We start from the raw sequence: 24,640 nt of genomic DNA, 5'->3' as shown, positions 1-24,640 counted from the left end.
CCCACTATTAACAGTTTGGTGTCCTACTAGAATTTTTCCGTGAGATATTTATTAGACAATTAAATACATACACATATTTACACATCCTATTCTTTGCCTTGCTTTTTACACTCGTAGACTTCTTCCTATGTTAGTACATGTAAATTTACCCCATTGGTTCTCATGGCTTCTATTATAGTATTCCAGTTTATACACTTACTCATTCCTTATTAGTAGACATTTGGATTGTTGCCAGTTTTGTTATTATATCCAGTACTACAGTGTGCATTTTGTGGCATTGTATATGTATTTTTGCCCACTTTTGTTAGTATAGTCATGTTAGTATAGGCATGCGTTGCTCATTTAACGATGGCTATGTAACCTGAGAAATGCATCATTAGGCAGTTTTGTCATTGTGAACATCATAGAGTGTACTTACACAAACCTACTCCACATCTAGGCTATATGCTATAGCCTAGTGCTCCTAGGCTACAAACCTAGGACAAACCTGCATAGCGTGTTACTGTTCTCAATACCATAAGCAGTTGTAACTCAATAGTAAATATTTGTGTATCTAAATAGAAGTTTCCATAAAAATATGGTATTTTATTGTATATGTGGTACATTGTTGACTAAAATGTGCTATGCATGACTGTATTTCTATAAAATAGTTTCTTAGAGGTGAAATTGCTGGGTCTAGAAGGTATACATTTTAACTTTTGATGGGTACTTCCAAATTGTTCTCTGAAAAGATGTTGATCCAGTTTATGCTCATGTCAGCAGTGTATGAGGATCAATGCTTATTTCCTCACCTCTTCCTCAATTCTGGATTTTATCCATCTTTAATGAAAATAGTATCCTTTATTTTTATCTCCTTTGATTTTGTTTAAGATTGATATTTTTAACCATTTTCTATATGAAGATTATAAAATACTGGTTTTCTTTACATTTAAACTTTACTTTCAAATGATAGGCAGTGTCTCATGGCAAGTGATCCTTCTCGGATACTGAATGGAAAAGAGATCAGCCTGAAGTTAAAATTTCATATTAATAATTCTCAGAAAAAAACTTGCTGTGACTGAGTTGACAGTATTAGCATTTGTTTCAAGTATGTTCAATTATTTAATAAAATGTAATGTCAAAAAGAAGGCTGTGATTCTTAACAAATGATTTCTGTTAAATACACTGATTATCCTAATCTTAAAGCTTTATTAAGGAGAAAAATAAAGAAGTACCATTCATTAGGTTGGACGTGTTTCCTATCAGAATGTTCTTACCAACTTAAATCTCTCCAGAGATTTAAGGAAAGAAATCTTATAGTTTCATCATCTTATTTATAATAAAGTCTGTAGGTTTGGTTTAAAGATTGTTTAATTATAAAAGGCCTATGCCCACAGCTCTTCTCTGTCTTTTCAAAGTTCTCACTTCTGCCTGTTCTTTACTCCCTAAGATCAGAAATCATTTGCAGAATTCTTTCTGTGTACCATGTACTGCACTGGTCGCTGAGATCTAGAAATGCACAAGGGAGTCTCCGCCTTCAGTGAGGATGCGTGTCTGCATGACACTGAAGGGGGAATGATTAACTATGTTGAGAGAGGAATAATGTTCCTTCTAGAAAGTGAACTCTGAGCTGTATTTTAAGGGATCAGTAAGTATTAGCCAGGAAAACAAGGCTGGAAGGGACCTTCCAAGACAATAGGATAGCATTTAGTAATTCACTCAACAGTTTTTATTGAATACCTATTGTATGCTTGTTCTCACCTTAGCACATTTGCTCTTGTTCTCCCTGGGATACTACTCCCCTAGATCTTTCTGGATTTTGGATTTTTGTTTAACTCTGCCATCTTTCTCCACTCAAATGTCACCACCTCAGAAGTGCCTTCTCTAACCACCTTACCTGAACCTTCCCATTTTCTAATATACATACTTTATAGTAATGCAGAATTTTTATTACCTAAAATTAATGTATGTATATTCATATATATGTATATTATTTATATAAAATATTTGAAATTATGTATTTGTTATTTCCCCTCTTTTTCATGAAGGCAAACTTAATCTCTTAATTGCTGTTTCTCTAGTACCTGGCATATACTTTATCAAATTTTTTTTTTTTTTTTTGAGACAGGGTCTTCCTGTGCCAGGTTAGAGACTGGAGTACAGTGTCTCTTCACAGATGCAATCATGGTGTGCTACCCCTTCAAACTCCTGGCCTCAAGCAATCCTCCCACCTCAGCCCTCCTGAGTAGCTGGGACTACAGGCATGTGCCACAGTACCCAGCTAATTCTCTCTCTTTTTTTTTTCTTTTTGAGACAGGGTCTCACTCTGTCACCCAAGCTGGAGTGCAGTGGTGTGATCACAGCTCACCGAAGCCTCGACTTCCCCAGGCTTAGGTGATCCTCCCACCTCAGCCTGTGTGAGTAGCTGGGACTACAGGTGTGCACGTCCACACCCAGCTAATTTTTGTATTTTTTATAGAGATAGGGTTTCGCCACGTTGCCCAGGCTGGTCTGCAACTCCTGGGCTCAAGTGATGCATCTGCCTCAGCCTCCCAAAGTGCTGGGATTATAGGTGTGAGCTACTGCACCCAGCCCCAGCTAATTCTTACATTTCACCTCTTAATAACTCTGAGCAAGATATAGGACGTATAGTGTCTCTGCATTTTATATCATTAGACAACCTGAAACCTGGGAAGTTTATTTGCCTAATTTCAAATGGATAAGTAGGTTTAAACCATGGTGCTTTGACTCCTGTTTAATACTTTTTCTACTCTCTTATGCTGCTGAGATAACTTACTTAGAAATTCAGGAAAGAACTTTTGACCTTTCTAATCTCTTGTTATTCATAGTAAAATCCTGGATATCTCATTTATAGGGATTCTAGTATCTCATCTGAAACATACAGTGAACCATTTTTCTCCTAAAATTGGTTGCTTGCCTACTATAAAATAATTCTAGAGGCTGGGAGCAGTGGCCCATGCCTGTAATCCCAACACTTTGGGAGGCCAAGGCAGGCGGATCACCTGAGGTCAGGAGTTCAAGACCAGCCTGGTCAACGTGGCAAAACTCTGTCTCTACTAAAAATACAAAAAATAGCCGTGTATGGTGGTGCACACCTGTAATCCCAGCTACTGGGGAGGCTGAGGGAGGAGAATCGCTTGAACTCAGGGAGGCGGAGGTTGCAGTGAGTGGAGATCATGCCATTGCACTCCAGCCTGGGCGACAGAGCAAGACTCTATCTCAAAACAGTAAAATAATTTGAATTGCCCTTTCTTTTAAAAGGTATTTACCTCTATCCAAAGCAAAATTTTTTTAAATATATGCTTTTGCTTTTTTTAAAGAACAATCTTTATTCCATTTCTATGAAATGTGAAGTTAAAGCCCCAACTCTTTTAGTTTGAAATATTACTTGCAATTGTTCTTATAAACTGGCTGATTGATGAGCTACTATTTAAATGTCTAAGCATGCCTCATTTCTCATTTTGTTATCAGCTATACAAAACACAGACTTGATCAAATCCTTCTAGAGTAATTTTAGTTTAGTAATATGTTATTTTTAAATATTTGGACTAGCTGTAAGGTTTATAAAACTTGTTTAATAATATCTGATTTGTGCTTTTATTACTGTTTTTAATAGGCAAGAAAACAGCATATCACTGGTGAAAGCTTACTGGAATGAACTTTTTACTCTTGGTCTTGCCCAGTGCTGGCAAGTGATGAATGTAGCAACTATATTAGCAACATTTGTCAATTGTCTTCACAATAGTCTTCAACAAGGTAAAAAGCACCTTCCTTACTACCTTTTCCAGGATGTAGAAGGAGGCATGAATTTCATTAAATGTTATGACTAAAGATAGTTAATAATTATTATATTTGTGTTTTAGGTACCATTGCTCTTCTTTAGATAATTTTATAAATTTACCAATACTCTAAAAATATTTTGTAAATAGAATGCAACAAAATTGAAAACAGTATGCTTAAGTCTGTCAGGCTATTTCTGACCAGGTCTTGTAAATTTTTGTGCAACTATCAAAGAATCCAGGGTGAGCTTATGTACAGGCGGTCAAATATTTTAAAACATACACTACTCAGCAATTTTTAAGCAACCTTTTCTTTCTTTATTATAGCCCTTTGAATCCTAAGACAGGTTGATTTTGTATCAATTCATCAGGGTGTATTCTCTCACCTAAATAGTTCTGAAGAGTCAGGGAACAATCCTTTTTATTCTGTCTTTCCGTTCCTAGATGCCAAGGTATTTGCAGCCCTCATTCATTTCACGAGACGAGCAATCACTGATTCATAAGTGCTTAACTATAGAATAGCTTATGACTACCCAAAACAGTGCCCTATCAACACATGGGGAAAATTGCCTTTTGAGCTCAGGAATAATTTTTATAAATTGGTGACTACCTTTTAGTTCCTTAGCATATTCTATCGTTGTTTTATACAATTTTTAAATCATTTGCGTCCTCTTTATATTTAACAGCAGAGGGGTAATCACCTTAAAATGTCATCAAAAATAGATCTACTAGAAGGCAGCATCACATTCCCGTCTTACTTATGGACTCCTACCCCTGGTTCATGTCTTATATGCCTGTAATGGTTATAAAGCCTACCTTCAGGAAAGCTATGGTTGACTAATTACTAATGGATGGGTTTTAAACATGTCCCTCTAAAATAAATTAAAGTCTTTATTGTAAAACTTTATTCTGCTTCAGTTTTTTTCTTAACAGTGTTTTTACTAAATATTTGTTTTTATTATAGTAGTCTTGGTAGTGAAACATGTAGATGGTTTTGCTCATTTTTTCCCAACCAACATAAACTTAAATAAAATCCTATTACCAAACTTTGAGTCTTATGTACTTTTAGTTGTCTAGTGTTTCAGATAGTTATCTTTACATCCTATCTTCTCAAAGGTATATCTTGAAAGCAAACATTTCAGCCAGGTGGGGTGGTTCACGCCTGTAATTCCAGCACTTTGGGAGGCTGAGGTGAGATTGCTTGAGCCTAGGAGTTCGAGACTAGCCTGGACAACATTATGGTACCCCACCACTACAGAAATTTTTTAAAAATTAGCTGGCCATGGTGGTGCATGCCTATAGTCTCAGCTACTTAGGAATCTGAGGCAGACGATTACTTGAGCCCGGGAATTTGAGGTTGCAGTGAGCTATGACTGCACAACTATACCCTAGCCTGGACAACAGAGTGAGACCCATTTCTTTAAAAAAAAAAAGGGCGGCGGGGGGTGGGCGCGGTAGCTCACACCTGTAATTCCAACGCTTTGGGAGGTCTAGGAGGGTGGATCACGAGGTCAGGAGTTCAAGACCAGCCTGGCAAACATGGTGAAACTCCGTCTGTACTAAAAATACAAAAAAAAATTAGCCGGTGTGGTGGCAGGCACCCGTAATCCCAGCTACTCGGGAGGCTGAGGCAGAGAACTGCTCGAACCTGGGAGGCAGAGGTTGCAGTGAGCCGAGATCGCGCCACTGCACACCAGCCTGGGCAAGAGCCAGACTCCATCTCAAAAAAAAAAGGAACCATTACGTTTACGTTTAGAGTTTTTTTTCATTTTGGGTTTGTTTTTTTTTTTTAACAAGCCAACTGCTATAAACATTCAAATCCATTTTTTATATATAGTTTTTACCCCAAAAGCAATTACCATGAGAAAACAATTCATTTTTTAAAAGTACTTTTACAACATCAAAACAATTGAGGTGAAATATAAACCTGGCTGGGCACAGTGGCTCACACTTTGGTAGGCTGAGGCAGGCAGATCACTTGAGGTCAGGGGTTCAAGACCAGCCTGGCCAACATGGTGAAACCCCATCTCTACTGAAAATACAAAATATAGCCATTCATGGTGGAGCGCACCTGCAGTTCCAGCTACTCGGGAGGCTGAGGTGGGAAAATTGCTTGAACCCAGGAGGCAGGGTTGCAGTGAGTTGAGATCGCACCACTGCATTCCAGCCTTGGGCGACACAGCGAGACCCTGTCTCAAAAAAAAATAAATATGAACTTTTCTACTTAAAATGTTTATACAGATTATACTAACAGGTTGTTGTTCTTGAATGAACAATATCTTAAGATGATTAGTTTTAGCCATAGTTGCAGAAATACTAAATTTTAAACATTTCTACATTGGTTATACTCAAAGCTTGAAATTCATGAGAAGGCGGCCAGGCACAGTGGCTCACGCCGTAATCCCTACACTTTGGGAGGCACAGGTGGGCTAATCACTTGAGCCCAGGAGTTCAAGACCAGCCTGGTCAACATAGTGAAACCCTCTCTCTACAAAAAATACAAAAATTAGCTGGGTGTGGTGGCATGCGCCTCTAGTCCCAGTTACTTGGGAGGCTGAGGCAGGAGAACTGCTTGAGTCCAGGAGGCAGAGGTTGCAGTGAGCCAAGATTGCCCCACTGCTCTGCAGCCTGGGCGACAAGAGTAAAACCCTGTCTCAAAAAAAATTTAAGAATTAAAAAACTTAATGGCCGGGCGCGGTGGCTCAAGCCTGTAATCCCAGCACTTTGGGAGGCCAAGGCGGGCAGATCACGAGGTCAGGAGATCGAGACCATCCTGGCAAACACGGTGAAACCCCGTCTCTACTAAAAATACAAAAAACTCTCCGGGCGAGGTGGCGGGCGCCTGTAGTCCCAGCTACTCAGGAGGCTGAGGCAGGAGAATGGCGTAAACCCGGGAGGCGTAGCTTGCAGTGAGCTGAGATCCGGCCACTGCACTCCAGCCTGGGCGACAGAGCAAGACTCCGTCTCAAAAAAAAAATTAAAAAACTTCAAAATTTCTGAGAGGGAAATATATTGGATGAAAGTAGTTGTTCATTTTAGACAAAAACTAGATTTGTTTTTGTCAAAAAACAATTAAAAATTTTTGTTTATTTTTAATTAAAGATAAAATGTCAACAGAAAGAAGAAAATTATTGATGGAGCACATCTTCAAACTACAGGAGTTTTGCAACAGCATGGTTAAACTCTGCATTGATGGATATGAATATGCCTACCTGAAGGCAATAGTACTCTTCAGTCCAGGTATATAAACATTTACTTTTTATTCAAAATAAAATGTTTCACGATGTGGAGAAATAGAAGCCCTCCTATGTTGCAAGTGGGGATGTAAAATGGTGCAGTTGCCTTGGAAAAGAGTTGAGTAGTTCTTCAAAAGGTTAAACATGGAGTTATCAAATGACTCAGCAGCTTCACCCTTGTCAGCCCAAGAGAAATGAAAAATATATATCTATGCAAGAATGTGTATATGAATAGTCATAGCAGCATTACTCATAATAGTCAAAAAGTGGAGACAACTCAAATGTCAGTCAACAGATGAACAAATAAATGTAATATATACATACAATGGAATATCCTTCAGCCATTAAAGGAAGGAAATTCTAACACATACTGCAACACAGATGAACCTTTAAAATGTTCTGCTAAATGAAAGAAGCCAGTCATATTGTTTGATTTCATTTATATAAAATAGGCAAACCTATATAGATATAAAACAATTAAATGGTTGCCAAGGACTAAGGAGAAGGAAGAAATGGGAAGTGACTGCTAATGGGTGGGGTTGTTTTTTTGGAGTGACAAAAATGTTCCAAAATTAGATTGTGGTGATGGTTGTACAACTCTGAATATAATAAAAACTATTGAACTGTATACTTACTTTTTTTTTTTTTTTAGACTGAGTCTTGCTCTGTTGCCCAGGCTAGAGTGCAGTGGTGCGATCCCAGTTCACTGCAAGCTCTGCCTCCTGTGTTCAAACGATTCTCCTGCCTCAGCCTCCCCAGCAGCTGGGATTACAGGCATGCACCACCACACCCAGCTCATTTTTGTATTTTTAGTAGAGACGGGTTTCACTATGTTGGCCATGCTGGTGTTGAACTCCTGACCTAAGGTGATCTTCCCACCTCAGCCTCCCAAAGTGCCGGGATTATAGGAGTGAGCCACCGCGCCCAGCCTGAATTGTATACTTGAAATTGGTGAATTTTAAGGATGTTAGATATTTTTATGGGTATGAAAAGGGAGGTTGAGAAGTCAGTGAAATAATATGATAAACTTTGGCAGGGCTCTGTAGCTCATGCCTGTGATCCTCATATTTTGGGAGGCTAAGATGGGAGGATTGGTCAGGAGTTTGAGACCAGCCTGGGCAACATAATGAGACCTCTTCTCTGCAAAAATCAAAATAGAAAAAATTAGCTGGATGTGCTGGTGCGCACCTGTAGTCTCAGCTACTTGGGAGGCATGCCACTGCATTCTAGCCTGGGTGACAGAGGGAGACCCTGTCTCAAAAATAAATGAAAATGTAAAAAATATTATAGACCTTTATTTCTTTTGTCACATCAACATTTGAATTCTTAGGTGTATTTTTTTAGCCATTACTAAATGGCAGAATGAGAGATGACTATTGCTATGTTGATGGGTTAGATTTCCAAACATCTTATATGAGTTACCAACAAATTAAAAAACTGGTTTCTTGTTTTCCTGCCAGTTTGCAGTTTTCACAGATGGTAAAATGATGGTAAGCTCTCAGTGATCAATTTCTGAATAAGAGAAATTGACTGTTCTCTTAGGTTCTGTATTTTTCATTCTGATATATGTTTCTGTTCTTGTGCATCATAATAAAATTATCTGAGGAAACTTGTTTCTTTCTGTCAGTGATACCAGTAAGAACATGAAAGCTTGTACTATTTCTTCTAATGTTTCTTATGAGTTAGTAACGTATGTCTCTATTCTTAGCACAATTTGTCACTTTCATTTTCCTTAGGTGAAAATTGAAAGAACATAGATTTGAAGTTTAAATTCTAATGTAATTTTATTTTATTATTTTTAGGATTTTCCATTTATTACTTTTTAAAATTTTCATCCATGAGAACAGAGCTTTCCATATTCAACATTTCTTAAGCTATGCATAACTTTTATGAAGTTCTTTTAGTATTTCTGTTTTTGTGTAATGTTATAGTGACCATTGAAATGCTTATATAGATCTTTTCATATTTCTGTTATTTTTCTGATAGAGATGATATTTATGGTTTCATAATTTCGTATATACCTTTTTACCTAAAAATAATAGAATTTTTGACTTATACAAATAGGGCACAGAATATAATCTGCAAATATTTCATGGATTTAAAATGCCTTTTTTTTTTTTTTTTGAGATAGAGTCTCGCTCTGTTGCCCAGGCTGGAGTACAGTGGCATGGTCTCGGCTCACCGCAACCTCTGCCTGCCTCCCAGTTTCAAGCGATTCTCCTGCCTCAGCCTCCCAAGTAGCTGGGATTACAGGTGCCTACCACCACACCCGGCTAATTTTTTGTATTTTTAGTAGAGACGGGGTTTCACACCATGTTGGCCAGGCTGGTCTTGAACTCCTGACCTTGTGAGCCACCACACCCAGCCTTAAAATGTCTTTTTAAGCTGAGTCATTTACCTTTTGCTCCTGTTAAAAGCAAAGTTATCAAATGCCTTCCTACTTCCTACTACTTTTGGAATGGCGAGAAAGCTGTTTATTTTGGTAACACCCACTTATTTTTTATTAGTTGTTAGCATATGTATATGAGATAAAAAATTTTAAATATGTAAAATATAGTGCTTGGTATATAGTAGGTGGGCTTAATCAATATTTGTGGAATGAATGAGCCACACTTTTTTTTTTTTTTTTTTAAAGACAGAAATTTGCTCTTGTTGCCCAGGCTAGAGTGCAGTGGCGCTGTCTCAGCTCACCGCAACCTCTGCCTCCCAGGTTTAAGCAATTCTCCTGCCTCAGCCTGCCGAGTAGCTGGGATTATAGGCATGCGCCACCATGCCTGGCTAATTTTGTATTTTTAGTAGAGACAGGGTTTCTCCATGTTGGTCAGGCTGGTCTCGAACTCCCGACCTCAGGTGATCTCCCCACCTCAGCCTCCCAAAGTGCTGGGATTATAAGCGTGGGCCACCTCGCCCGGCCTGAGCCACACATTTTATGATGGGGCTTCTGTTTTGACTAACTATTCTTTCTGTCTCTTCATATTCACTCTGTCTTAAATGAACATTCAGAACTAGGGTACCAATGTTTTCTTTAATGTTTCAGATCATCCAGGCCTAGAAAACATGGAACAGATAGAGAAATTTCAGGAAAAGGCTTATGTGGAATTCCAAGATTATATAACCAAAACATATCCAGATGACACCTACAGGTATCTACAGTTAAATTCCATATAATTAAAATAATTGAAAAACCTTTTGTGGATCTGTTATCTCATTGTTTCTACTCTCAGAATAATTAAATGTTTTAGGCAACCTTAACTTTGAAATAGTAATGCTATAAAAAGCAGTATTGCATTGTTGCAAGTACGTTACATAAAATATTTCATCCAGTTCTTACATTTTTATGTAAGAGGAGACTTCAGCACAGAGAGGTTAGCTTTGCTCAGGGTCACACAGTAAATGATAGCACCTGACTGTGAACCCAGGTGGTCTGACTCTAAAGTCCAAACTCTTTTTCTTTGGATAAAATAATGAATTTTGTTAGTAAAAGGAGGATAAAAAATAATCAGAGACCAGCCTGGACAACATGGTAAAACCCTGTTTCTACAAAAAATACAAAAATGAGCCCAGCGTGGTGGCGCATGCCTGTAGTCCCAGCTATTCAGGAAGCTGAGGTGAGACTGCAATGAGCTATGATTACATCGCTACACTCCAGTCTGGGTGACAGAGCAAGACCCTGTCTAAAAAATAATAATTAAAAAATTTTAAAAAATCAAATACCATTAGATTAGATTGTTTTATAATTAATTTTGAAACACGGTTTATGAAATTCCCTCCAAGCTATTTCTCGCCAATGTTCTTTGAGAAAAATTCTTTTTTTATAAGAGCCACTTTCTTTAAAGAGGGACATTATAGCCGAGGGGTTAAGCACCTGGTTATAGAGCCAGAGTACCTGGATTTGAATCCTGACTCCGGCTCTTGCTAGCTTCATAACCTTGGGCATGTTTCCTCCTATAATGGAGATAATAGTATATACTTTTTACAATTATTTTAAGGATTAAATCGGTTAATATATGTAAAGTGCTTAGGACTGTGCCTATCATATAGTAAGGGCTATATAAGTGTGTTTGTTTATAATAAATAAAACATTTTGTTTAGCATACTTCAAACTAGCAAAATAACATTTTTACATATAATTTTTTACATATATTAAATAATTTAGATTTATAAGCCAGTCTCATCTCAAATATCAGCCTTATTTTATCTAACGCATTTTCCTATCCTGCTTTCTACCAGTTCTGTAAAAGCTGAGTAATTTGATGTGGATGCTGAGTAATTTGAGGAGTAGAGCACACAGCTTCAGGAAGATAATCCTGGGGGCTGCTGGTCTCATTTGGTCTGAAGTGTTAGAGTGCAAGGCCTTAGGACAGAAGGATAAACCCACCACAGTCTTTTTGGAAAGGTGGTTTTGTTGTGGTGGTTTTTCAGCATTATCTTTTAAGTTTTAAAAGTTACTGTATGCCTCATTATACAAATAAATACAGTATTTAAATTTTTTTCCTTTGCGACTGCAACTTTCTCAGTTTTTTACATTCTTGGTTACTTAAAAATAATACATTATCCTTGGATAATAGTTTTCAACTTATAAGGCACTTTCACACAAGATAGGGTCCTGCCCTAAGGAACCTCACTACCTGGCACAGAAACTGGCAGGGATCATTTCATTCATCCTTACAACAGCACTGTGAGAGACAGTAAGTGGCAAGCACACATTTATATAGGTAGTGGGCAGTTCAATCAAGATTTGAACCCAGCGGTCTTGATTCCACATTCCGTGCTCTTCCCAGTAATAGCGACTGTTGCCTATTTCCAGTAGTTGTTTGCAGAGCAAAATTAAGAAAATGCCTTATGTCCTGATAACACAAAACACTGCCATTTTTAAAACCTGAAATGAGTTGCTAAGCCATTCTTTTTCTTTCTTTTTTTTTTTGAAGCAGAGTATTGCCCTGTCACCCAAGCTGGAGTGCAGTAGCATGATCTCGGCTCACTGCAATCTCCGCCTCCTAGGTTCAAGCGATTCTTGTGATTCTGTTGCCTCAGCCTCCCAAATGGCTGGGGTTATAGGCACGTGCTACCGTGTCCGGCTAATTATTTTTTGTATTTGTAATAGAGACAAGGGTTCACCATGTTGGCCAGGCTGGTCTCGAACTCCTGACCTCAAGTGATCTGCCCACCTCGGCCTCCAAGAGTGCTGAGATTACAGGCGTGAGCCACTGGCACCCAGCCACCATTCTTAAATGTGTAACTTGGCCCAGCACAATGGCTCACACCTATAATCTCAGTACTTTGGGAAGCCAAGGCAGGAGGATTGCTTGAGCCAGGAATGTGAGACCAGCCTGGGCAACATAGTGAGACCCTGTCTCTACAAAAAATAAACACAATTAGCCAGGTATACTGGCACCCTCCTGTAGCCACAGCTACTTGGGAGGCTGAGGCAGGAAGGATCACTTGAGTACAAGGAATTGAGGCTGCAGTGAGATCACACCACTGCACTCCAGTTTGGGCAGCAGAGCAAGGCCCTCTCTCAAGAAAAAAAAAAAAATAGTATAACTTGATGCGTTTTACAGCTCAGTTCCATGGTCCTTACAGCCAAGGAGAGGCAGTACAGTGTAGCATCAAGAGCAGGGCTTTCCCCTGTGGAGTCTGTTAGACTGCATTAATACCCAGGTAATTGCCATATGCTCTAAGACTTGAGAATACTAAAGTTTTGATTTTAACTTTTGAAAATGATATATTTATTAAATTAGGCCACATGCAGAAATTACTCATACTTTTCTACTTAATTTTTTTTTTTTGAGACGGAGTCTCACTCTGTCGCCCAGGCTGGAGTGCAGTGGCCAGATCTCAGCTCACTGCAAGCTCCGCCTCCCGGGTTCATGGCATTCTCCTGCCTCAGCCTCCCGAGTAGCTGGGACCACAGGCGCCCGCCACCTCGCCCAGCTAATTTTTTGTATTTTTTAGTAGAGACGGGGTTTCACCGTGTTAGCCAGGATGGTCTCGATCTCCTGACCTCGTGATCCGCCCGTCTCAGCCTCCCAAAGTTCTGGGATTACAGGCTTGAGCCACCGCGCCCGGCCGCTTTTCTACTTAATTTCTTTCTGGTTTACAACCTTGTTCCTCTCACTTTTTTCTTTCTTGTTTTAGGTTATCCAGACTGCTACTCAGATTGCCAGCTTTAAGACTGATGAATGCTACCATCACTGAAGAATTGTTTTTTAAAGGTCTCATTGGCAACATACGAATTGACAGTGTCATCCCACATATTTTGAAAATGGAGCCTGCAGATTATAATTCTCAAATAATTGGTCACAGCATTTGAAAGCTGCAACTGCAGTGCTGTAAACTTAACTGTTCTTTGCCAGAACACAAGACACCAAATTGAACTCATTGCTTTTGGGGCATCTGGAAATTTTTACTTCAAAAAGTAACCAGAATCCAAGGTATTTTTATTTTAGCTTCCTTAAGAATTTTTGAAGTGACTGGGCCAACAGCAGAAATTAAATGAATTTTTCTTCTTGATTCCTTTAAATTAACGTGAAACACTACAAATTTATTCTTGGTGAAGATGATACCTGAAGCTGTCACCTCTTAATTATCTAAACTAAGCTCTCATTCTATTTTATAAAACAAATAAATTAGTCTCTTTTTTCTGAATTGTGTTCTAGTCATATTTAACTTCATTAAGAACTAGTAAAAATACTTAATGGTCAGAAATCCCTAAGGAGGAGTTAGTTCCTTGCATTTTACTCTGCCATAATAATCTTTGTTTGTTTTAATTACCATATCAAAATAAGGTCATTTTATGCTTACCGGTATAATGACAATATTAGAATTATAGGAAATAATTGAATATATACTTTTTGTCTTCTGTAAATATCATGGTGTCCCTTAGCGTATGTATACCACTCTCATTGCTGGCAGTGAGACAGGCCATTCATGATCTTAAGATTTACATTTTTAATGTATATTATTAGTTACAAGCACTTTATATAGCAGAAAATTGCTTTTGAGAATAAGCTAGTGTTGATATTTTAATATTTTTAGCTTACTGCTCGTGTTTTTGTTTTTGTCTTCATTTATAGAGGTGGGTTTCACTATGTTGCCCAGGCTGGTCTCAAACTCCTGGGCTCAAGTGATCCTGCCTCAGCCTCCCAGAGTACTGGGATTACAGGCACGTGCCATTGTGCCTGGCCTACTGCTATCTTTGAAAGTGATAGAGACTAGCCAGCTGTGGTGGCTCATGCCTATAATCCCAGCACTTTGGGAGGCTGAGGCAGGCAGATTGCTTGAGCTCAGGAGTTCGAGACCAGCCTGGGCAACATAGCAAGACCCCGTCTCTGTAAAAAGAAAGAAAGTAATAGAGACTAATTGAGCCCAAAATGTTTCACTATTTCAAAAAAGATATTAAAATTGTTGTTCTTTCATTCCATAAAAAGAATCTGATCTCTCTTCTACTTTTCTGACCTGAGTTAGAGCTTCCCAACCCTGTCGTGTATGGGTTTTAGCCTATTTCTTTTAGGTCACTAAAAAAAACTCACCCAATTTGTCAAATAATGGATTTATCATAGTCAATACATGTTCTCAAGGCAAGTTTAAACATTATTTTGAAGCTAATGATAATTTTTTAAAATAAATATTCACTGATTTTTTTCACTGTAAAGCACAGGAGGGCTGCTTTAACAGCAGTATAAGAATCAGCCTGAAGCCTTGTTACTGCTGCAACAAATGCATTTTAGACTCCTCGGATGTCTTCCACAGTAATTTATTTTTTTAGCAAACCTGATACTGATAACTGTTTCTTTGCTTTGATTTCTTGATGAATTATTTTGGTATGTTTGTTGCTTTTTAAAACAAACATGGATAATGCACTCAGAGTACATTTTTTGTAAAGATTTTTGCAATAGAAGAAAAGCTGAAGTTTTTGTGGGGATGTGGATTTTATTGCTTACTACTTTTTTCCCTATTAAAACATGATCTTAGTCAACAATTTTATTTATACTTACCAGCTAAAGAAACTACATTTAGTATAATACTCAAATGGAAAAATCAGTAGTTTATACCTTTATAAATACAATGTAGTAAGCCAAGGAATCAGGGAACTAATCCTTTAAAATAATGTACTAATGGTTAATTAAAATGTTTCAGGTGTTTTTTCTGATTAAATTTGTTACTATATTTGGAAGAGTTTTTAAAACTATATTAAAATGTGACTTGCATTACAAATTTCTGTGTCTTACCAATATATTTGTAAATATATTTATTTTCCTATTCAATGATTGCTTATCCTTCGTTTGTTCCATTGTGGTTTCATCTATAGCAAGTATAGATCTGCTATATTAAGAAAGTTCTAATAAGAATCGTTACTGATATAATAGGTGTTTTGGTTCTCAGGTGGGGTGATTTTAATTAAAGTACTTCCAGCAAGAGAAAAACATGGAGACATTTCTGTGTCCTATATTTTAGGGTTATTTGCAATTCAATTTGAAGACTCCCAGCTAAATACTGCAGATTAGCTTTTGTTTTCTTTCCTGAAATCTCAGTAAAATGTCCATAAAGTATAACTAACTACACGATGACAGATGGAACAGGAGAGAAGAAATCAAAGGACAGAGTAAAGTAAATTTTTGGAAAAAAAAAATGCAGATAGAGAAAGAATGATTTACTAGAACCAGAACTAAAGAAGCTTTAACTGAGTGACTACAAAAGGCAATGCAATGAGAAAGAAGCCAGGATACCAGACAAGACACTTAGTACCTTGAAGGAACCAGTGCTCAGATACAGAAATGATGCTTGAGACATAAAAAAAAATAGATTGGTTGCAAGTCTGGATACAGAATAATTAGACTATCTTTCCCCAACCCTACTTAAGATGGGTGGAGGCCAGGCGTGGTGGCTCATGCCTATAGTCCCAGCACTGTGGGAGGCTAAGCGAGGCAGATTGCTTGAGTCCAGGAGTTCGAGACTACCTGGGGTAATGTAGTGAAACCTCATCTCTACAAAAAAAAAAAAAAAAAAAAAAAAAATTAGCCAGGCATGGTAGTGTGCACCTGTAGTCCCAACTACTTGGGAAGCTGAGGTGGGAGTACAGCTTGAGCCCAGGAGATCGGGGTTGCAGTGAGCTAAAATCATGCCTCTGTACTCTATCCTGGGCAACAGAGCCAGGCCCTATCTAAAAAAAAAAAAAAAAAAAAAAAATCAGGTGGCCACTTTCTCTCCTCCCTTTTCAAGCAGGAGGAGGCCAGAGATTAATTCTTTGGAGAAACTGAACTGGAAGAGCATAGGACTTACAGGATACCAGGGATAACAGAAGGTGTGAATAAGATACAGGGTTGAAAATATGGAGGAAGTGAAAATCCACATTTGGAGGCCGGGAGTGGTGGCTCATGCCTATAATCCCAGCACTTCGGGAGGCCAAGGTGGATAGATCACGAGGTCACAAGTTCAAGACCAGCCTGACCAACATGGTGAAACCCCGTCTCTGCTGAAAATACAAAAACTAGCTGGGCATGGTGGCACACGCCTGTAATCCCAGCTAACTAAGGAGGCTGAGGCAGGAGAATTGCTTGAACCCGGGAGGCGGAGGTTGCAGTGAGCTGAGATTGCGTCACTGCAGTCCAGCCTGGGAAACAACAGAGCGAGACTCCGTCTCAAAAAAAAAAAAAAAGGTCTGCATTTGGTTGGTATGTAGGCTCCCTATCCTTTTCCCAGGATACTGGCAATCAAGTACAGTTTTCTCTGCCAGGTTTTTTTTCTTTGGAGAAGCTAAATGGCCCCAGAGAAAAGATCCCCGTTTTCGTTATCCCTTAATGATAAAAAATAATAATAAAGCCTGTTTGCCACCTTATCACTCTTCAGTGAAGCCCTCCAATTACCAAGTCATGTGTATGTATTCGGTTTCCATTCAGCTCTTTAGTGCCCTATTATTAAATGTGAACTTACAGCCCAGGATAGCCAGATATTTGAGGAAAATCTCTATCCATGAGAGACCAGATATGAGGGATAGGGAGCAGATACAAAATGCAAAGATCAGAAAAATAATTCCCAAATATAATTAATATCTTGAGAGAAACTAGATGTTGTATCCATAAAAGGAGAACAGAATGTTTCCCAAAACAAATTTGAAGCAAGTAATTGCCCCTAGAAATTAAAAATGACAGTCAAGGCAATTCATTAGAAGGACTGGTAGATAAAATTGAAGAATTCACCCTGAAAGTAAAACCAAAAGACAAAGGAATAGGAAACAGGATAGAAATGATAAAATTAGAGAATCAAACAAGATCTTTTTTTTTTTTTTTTTTTGACGGGGAGGGGGGAAGAGTTGAGTCTTGCTCTGTTGCCCAGGCTGGAGTGCAGTGGTGCGATCTCGGCTCACTGCAACCTCCATCTCCCAGGTTCAAGCAATTCTGCCTCAACTCACCAGTAGCTGGGATTACAGGCGCATGCCACCACACCCAGCTAATTTCTTTTTGTTTTTAGTAGGGACAGGATTTCACCATGTTGGCCAGGCTGGTCTCGAACTCCTGACCTCAAATGATCTGCCCACCTCAGCCTCCCAAAATGCTGGGATTGTAGGCGTGAGCCACCGTGCCCAGCCAAGGTCTAACATTTTCAATACTAAGTTTAAGAAAGGGAAAATAGAAAAGAAAAGGAAATTATTAAATAATGTAAGAAAAGTTCCACAAAAGGACACTTGTCTGTAGGTGGAAATGATCCATCATTATAAATTTTAAAAGATATACCATCTTGAAATAACAATATAGTCAAAGAAGACAACTGCTACTTTTAGCAGTATAAAGGAACAGATACTCTGAAGGCCTCTGATCTATTAGCTGAGTTCACCAAATTGAGATGACTTCCTAAAGAAGGCTACGGTTGTTTCAGGTCAGTAGTACCCTCTGCGTCCTGGCAGAAGCAAGTGTAAATCTTCTCTGGAGAAAATATTCACAATTGAGATCAGAAGTTGAGAAAGTAAGTATTTTTGGCTTCATAGGCCATGCAATGTCTGTTAAAACGACTCAAAAAGTGCTAAAGTAACTATAGACAACATAAATGAGTGGGCACACCTGTGGTCCAATAAAACATACAAAAACAGGCAGTGGACTGGATTTGGCTCTTGGAGTATGGTTTACCAACCCTTAATTTAAAAATCTTGATATTCTCGCAGATTAGGCTCAACCAAATATGAGTACACAAAATTATCAAACTCACAAGGAAATAAGCAATACATAAAGACCCTCAGACAATATTAGATCTTAAAATTGTCACATGCAGAATGTAACTATATAATATGTTTTAAGGAGAAAAAAATGGAATCTAAAAGTAAACAAGAAACAGGAGCAGCAAAAATAACCAAGTAGATTTGAAAAGCCAAGAAACATTTAGAAAAAACTTACTGAAATTAAAAAATTAATGCATGGTGAAAGATGCCCTGAATGCATACATTTAACCCTAAGTTCCTTCTAAAACTGCATTAAAACAGCTAAAGGTTTGTGGGTTATTTTTATTGTTTTTTAGACACAAAGTCTCACTGTGTTGGCCAGGGTAGAACTCCTGGGCTCAAGCTATGCTCCCACCTCAGCCTCCTGATTAGCTGGGACTACAGGTATGAACTGCCACACCTGGTTTGCTTTATGGTTTTTGTTTGTTTTTAAATGCATCTTACAAAGACAAAAAAAAAAAAAAAGGACAGAAATAAATGATAACAACAACTTTTTGAAAGCTAAAAATAGATTAGTAATGATGATCCTAGCAAACCTGAGAAGGCCTTTTTATCCTGCAGTGTGGAAAGCTGCAAAGCAATCTTTCAAAATGCTCCAGAATGCTCTTGTACTGTGACATCTCTGGAAGGAAAGATGAAGGATTTGTTGAAAGTCTATTTTGGAAGCAAATACACACCCACCAGACTAATAAAATTTTAGTCTGGCAAAACCAAACGTAGAGTACGTGGAGTGAAAATATGTGTGTTGATGGTGGGAGTGTTGGTACAATAAATTCGGGAAAGATTTTGCATTAAATAGTAGAGTTGAACATGCATGAAATTATCTTAGAGAAACTCACACGTGTACCAGAGGACATACAAAAAATTCATGTCAGCATTGTAAGAGCAAAAAAGGAAAACTATTCAAATATCCATTGACAGGAGAATGGATAAGTTAATTGTGGCATAATCACCCAATGGAATACTATGCAACACTAAAAAAGGAATAAACTGTAAACATGGGTGAATCCCCAAAATACAATGTTGTAAATTTTTAAAAAGCCCAAAAGTATACAAAACCACAATTTAACTGGTTTACTGAAAACAGGCAAATATACCGTTGAGAGGTATTTATGTGGGAAAGCTAATTTTGTGAAAGCAAAGGAAATATTAATACTAAATTAGAATACTAGTTACTTCTGAAGGGGTAGGAAGAGGATAAAAACAAAGAATACAAGGGGCTTGAAAAGTATTGACAGAGTTCTAACTATTTGCTTTTAAACAAGCCACCCCAAAACGTAATGGTTTAAAACAACATGTATTGTGTTCCTGAACATGCAACACGGACAGAGCTTGGAAGAGACAGCCTGTCTCTGCTTCTTTCAGCCACAGCTCAAATAGTGAGGTTGAAATCTATGTAATCATTCACTCACATGTCTGGAAATTGATAGTGACTATTTGCTGGGACTTCAGGTGGAGCTGAAGCCAGAACACACACCTAGTCTTATTTCCCTTCCTCACAACCTAGACGCTAGGTTCCAAGATCAAGGGTTGAGAAGGCCACGTGGGAGCTCTGTTACCATTTCTTGCCTGGCATTAGAATTCATCCAGTGTCAGGCCTGGCACGGGGGCTCACACCTGTAATTCCAGCACTTTGGCCAAGGCGGGCAGATTGCCTGAGCTCAAGAGTTCAAGATCAGACTGGGCAACGTGGCAAAATCCCATCTCTACAAAAAATACAAAAAACAAAAAAAAACCCAGGCCTGGTGGCACATGCCTGCGGTCCCAGCTACTTGGGAGGCTGAGGTGGGAGGATCACTTCAGCCTGGGAAGCGGAGGTTCTGTAAGCCAAGATTGCGCCACTGCACTCCAATCTGGGTGACAGAGCGAGACTCTGTCTCAAAAAAACAAAAAAAACCCCACTAATTCAGTGTCTTCTGCTGCATTCTACTCATCAAAGAAGTCACAAAGGTCTGTGCTGATGGAAAAGGAGGGGAAATAGACTCCACCTCCTGATGATGAAGTGGCAAACTTCTGGAAGAGCATATGGAACCAGAAATACTAGAAATATTTCCACCATTTGAGGGAAAAAATATTGCATCTCAGCAGCCTCACTTGGAAACCCAGGTAGAGAAGGCTTACCTGGACAAGACTGGGGCCTGGGAGGTCAGTGGTGGTTTTCATCTTATGGAATTGTTTACAAATTGATACATAAAAAATCATAAGAAGTTTAAAGGATTGTAACATCTTAAGCTGGGCATGGTGGTGCATGGCTGCCCTAGCTAGTCTGGAGGCTGAGGTGGGAGGATGGCTTGAGCCCAGAGTTGGTGGCTGCAGTGAGCTATGCTGGTGTCACTGTAGTCCAGCCTGGGTGACAGAGTGAGACCCCGTTTCTAAAATTTGGGGAGAAAAAAAAAAAAAAAGCAAGAGGGTATGATCTTGGACCTTCAAACTTGTATGGGCAGGAGATAGCTAAAAAAAACTACTCAGCTGCAGACTGGACCCCATTTTGTGGGAAATGAAGGGTAATTTCCATGTGGTTGCTGGAGGAAGCATTGAGAGAGGAAGTGCTGAGAGAGGAAGTGCCAGGGAAAAGCCAGATGGTTGTTTCTAACCTACCCTCAGAAACCAAGCAACATTGCTTTCCATGTCATTTTATTTACTGATGCAAAGACCCACCCGCATTCAAGGGAAGATAAACTATGCCCCTTGACAGGAAAGTGGCGAGATTCTGGAAGAGTTTAGGGAATCAAAGCTGTTTTTTCAGCCATTTTTTGAAAACTTCAGTCTCTGATACTATTCTACTTATTAAGCTGATTGTAGATTCTTAAGATCAAATAGGCACTTGTATATTTCACGATATTTGATAGAAAAATAAATCCTTATGTAGAAAAAATGAGGTGCTCTTAGATCTCCAGATCTCCTCCACAATTCCCTGTATCCAAGGGAGGGGAGTAAGCCCTTGAGAAGCTGTAAACACTACATTATCCTTACATGGATATGTAACAAAATTTAGTAAACTATATATGAAAAATGGGGCAGGAAGTTGGCGGGGGGACTACAAGGTGTGAGGAGGGGAGTGTGTGAAAGCCCTAAAAGTCCTCACCTATGTGGAGAAGTCAACAAATAATGCCTAAAGTTGGAAAAAATCTAGAAATATTATAAGCATGTAATTTAGAAATATGGTAGTGAATAACCAAATAAGCTAAAAGGATTGGAAGTAGTTGTTGCTGGGAGTGGACAATCAGTTCAGAAAATTGAACTATATGATTTCTTCAGTGAGGTACATATGTTCAATGTACTAAATTTAAGAGGGAAAATGATCAAAATGGATGAGCTAAATTGAAGCTAAGATCATTGAAGAAAGAATTAAGACTTCTGGCAATGTTTGTTCACACGAACATGTCAGTATTATCCAACTGAATTCTGTGTATCTCTTTAACTTTAGTTTGTTCTATAATAACAATGTTGATATCAAGTTAATGACAAAAAAAATCAGAACATGATACTATGAAAAAGAAGAGAGACCGGCTGGGCACAGTGGCTCACACCTGTAATCCCAACACTTTGGGAGGCCTAGCGGATCACGAGGTCAGGAGTTCGAGACCAACCTGACCAACATGATGAAACCTTGTCTCTATTAAAAATACAAAAATTAGCTGGGCATGGTGGCACGCGCCTGTAGTCCTAGCTACTCAGGAGGCTGAGGCAGGAGAATTGCTTGAACCCGGGAGGCGGAGGTTGCAGTGAGCCAAGATTGCACCACTGCACTCTAGCCTGGGTGACAGAGCAAGACTCTGTCTCAAAAAAAAAAAAAGATCAAAGAAAGAGTTCGTTCGTTCGTTCTCTCTCCTTCCTTCCTTCCTTCCTTCCTTCCTTCCTTCCTTCCTTTCTCTCTCTTTCTTTCTCTCTTTCTCTCTCTCTTTTTCTTTCTTTCTTTCTTTCTTTCTTTCTTTCTTTCTTTCTTTCTTTCTTTCTTTCTTTCTTTTTTCTTTCAAGTGTTCTTTAAATAAAAAATCATGTTGAAAAAAATCTGTATCAGGACTGATGGACTGGACCCAGACAAGGAACAAATTAGTGAACTGGTACATAAATACAAAGAAATGGTTCAGAATGTAAAGCACAAAGATCAAAATGGAAAATATGCAGGTAAAATTAAAAAGATACAGGGGATCAATCCAGAAGGGCCAATGTTCACCTAATACCCAGATTTCAGAAAGAAGTAACAGAAAATGTAGGGGAAAATTATTTAAAACAATTTCTACTGCTAAAAATGACACATCTCCAAGTTCAAAGATGATGCTGAATTCCAAAAAACATCAACTACAAAAGCCCTAGATAAATCTTCATGAAATTTTAGAACTTTAAAGACAAATAGAAAAATCTGAAAAACTTCAAAAGATTAAAAAACAGGTTTTTAACAAATGAATTTGTATCAGATTGGCAGCAGGATTCTCATCAACTATGTTAGAGGTTTTGGGGTTTTATTTGAGATAGGGTCTCACTCTGACACCCAGGCTGGAGTGCAGTGGCCACGATCATGGCTCACTGCAACCTCAAACTCCTGGGCTGTAGCAGTCCTCCTGCCTCAGTCTCCCAAGTGGCTGAGACTATAGGCATACACCAGCACACCCAGCTAAATGTTAGACATTAGAGGGCAATAGAGGAATGCTTTCAGAGTTCTGTGAGGAAACTATTTTGAACCTAGGGTTTTATGTCCAGGTAAAAGATCAATCAAAGGAAATGTTATCTCCTACATGCATTTTTGAAAAAAGTCTCAAAAATGTGCTCTACCAAAACAAGCAAACAAACAAAAAAACAAGCAACCCTAAATGAGAGAATTCTAAGAAAGAAAAATATGCAGGATCCAAGATAAAATAAGACTCATTTATTCAGAAACACAATGAAAAGAAATCCCAGAATGATCATCCATTCATGCATGAGGCCTAAAGACAATTGATCAAAATTAGAAGAGGAAGTCAGAATGTTCTGTGAAAAATTTGCTCAAGAATGCATATGCCTCTATTGTTATTTAGAAGTAATTTATCAAACCTTTATTGAGTACTTATGATACACCAGGCACTGTGCTAAGTTTTTTATGTACCTTATTTAATGCCTACAGTGATCTCATGAGGTGGGTAATATTAACCCCATTTTACAAATGAGTAAACTAAGGCTCAAGCAACTTGCTCAATATAAGTGATTGGTATGGTTTGGCTGTGTCCCCACTCAAATCTCATCTTGAATTGTAATCCTATAATCCCCACGTGTCATGGAAAGGATGCTTCAATTATGGGAGCAGTCACCCTCATGCTGTTTTCATGATAGTGGGTGAGTTCCCATGAGACCTGATGGTTTCATAAGGGGCTTTTCTCCCTTTTCCTCTGCACTTCTCATTTCTGTCACCATGAGAAGAAGGATGGTTTTGCTTCCCCTTCTGCCCTGATTGTAAGTTTCCTGAGGCCCCCCTCCAGCCATGCTGAACTGTGAGTCAATTAAACCTCTTTCCTTTATAAATTACCCTGTCTCAGGTATGCCTTTATTAGCAGTGTGAGAACATACTAATACGGTGATAGAGTTGAGATTTAAGCAATCATAAACTCTGGAGTAGGGCTCCCCAGAAGAAAGGCTGATTGAAGGTCCAGGGTAGGAAATGTATAAGATGAGTTGGGAACATCTTGTCACACCAAAAATAAAATAATGATAATAAAACTATCAAAGATGACTAGGTTTTATCTCAGAAACTCAGGAACCAACCTGAAGAGGTACCTACTAACCAAAGATAAAACAATTTGGTAATTGATTAGAATAATAATTGCAATGGGTTGAAACACATCAAACATTTAAATCTATAAGTACATATTGTACTTTAAAAATGCTAGAGACACCAGGGGCAGTGGCATGTGCCTGTAATCCCAGCTACTTGGGAGGCTAAGATGGGAGGACCATTTGAGCCCAGGAGCATATGACCAACCTGGGCAACATATTAAAACCCGGCTTCAGTTTGGGGGAAAAAAAAAAAAAAAAAAAAAAAGCAAGGGATAACATAATCATAAAGAAAATACCTATAAAAGATACACAAAAGAAAATGAAGAAGGAATGGCAAATTGCTACCAAAAAACCAATGAAACACAAAGGAAGGTAGCAAGAGAGGAAAGACAGATATGAAATAACAGCAAAAAATACAGAAAACAATTAACAAAATGCCAGTAGTAAATCCTTCCCTATCAGTAATTACTTTAAATGTACACGAATTAAACTCCCCAATCAAAAGACAGAGTAGGTGAATGGACCAAAAATAAATAAATAACCAAACACCAAAAAACAAACAAACCAAAAACCCCACCAGGATCTAACTATATGCTCTCTGTAAGAGATTTACTAGAGTAAATGTAAGGACACACATAGGTTGAAAGTGAAAAGACACAACAAGG

At 38.5% G+C, this 24,640-nt stretch overlaps 1 protein-coding gene across 4 annotated transcripts in view; it reads left to right on the top strand.

The window, feature by feature from the left end:
* NR2C1 (nuclear receptor subfamily 2 group C member 1) overlaps positions 1 to 15,282 on the top strand; it is a 53,590-nt gene extending 38,308 nt beyond the window's left edge. For 2 of the 4 annotated variants that reach the window (XM_023227662.2, XM_023227508.2), the window contains 4 exons: positions 3,617 to 3,756; positions 6,882 to 7,019; positions 10,053 to 10,158; positions 13,154 to 13,663. In XM_023227662.2, coding sequence (XP_023083430.1) covers positions 3,617 to 3,756; positions 6,882 to 7,019; positions 10,053 to 10,158; positions 13,154 to 13,328 — 559 coding nt within the window. In that variant the 3' untranslated portion in view covers positions 13,329 to 13,663. Of the gene's footprint in view, positions 1 to 3,616; positions 3,757 to 6,881; positions 7,020 to 10,052; positions 10,159 to 13,153 lie in introns of all 4 variants that reach the window. The other 2 variants (XM_023227456.2, XM_023227582.2) reach the window with 2 other exon arrangements.
* The last annotated feature ends 9,358 nt before the right edge of the window (positions 15,283 to 24,640 follow it).

Source organism: Piliocolobus tephrosceles, chromosome 10 (genome assembly GCF_002776525.5).
Source record: "Piliocolobus tephrosceles isolate RC106 chromosome 10, ASM277652v3, whole genome shotgun sequence".
NCBI classification, from domain to species: domain Eukaryota; kingdom Metazoa; phylum Chordata; class Mammalia; order Primates; family Cercopithecidae; genus Piliocolobus; species Piliocolobus tephrosceles.
The sequence above is the reverse complement of the archived record's forward strand: the minus strand, read 5'-3'. Positions and strand labels throughout refer to the sequence as shown.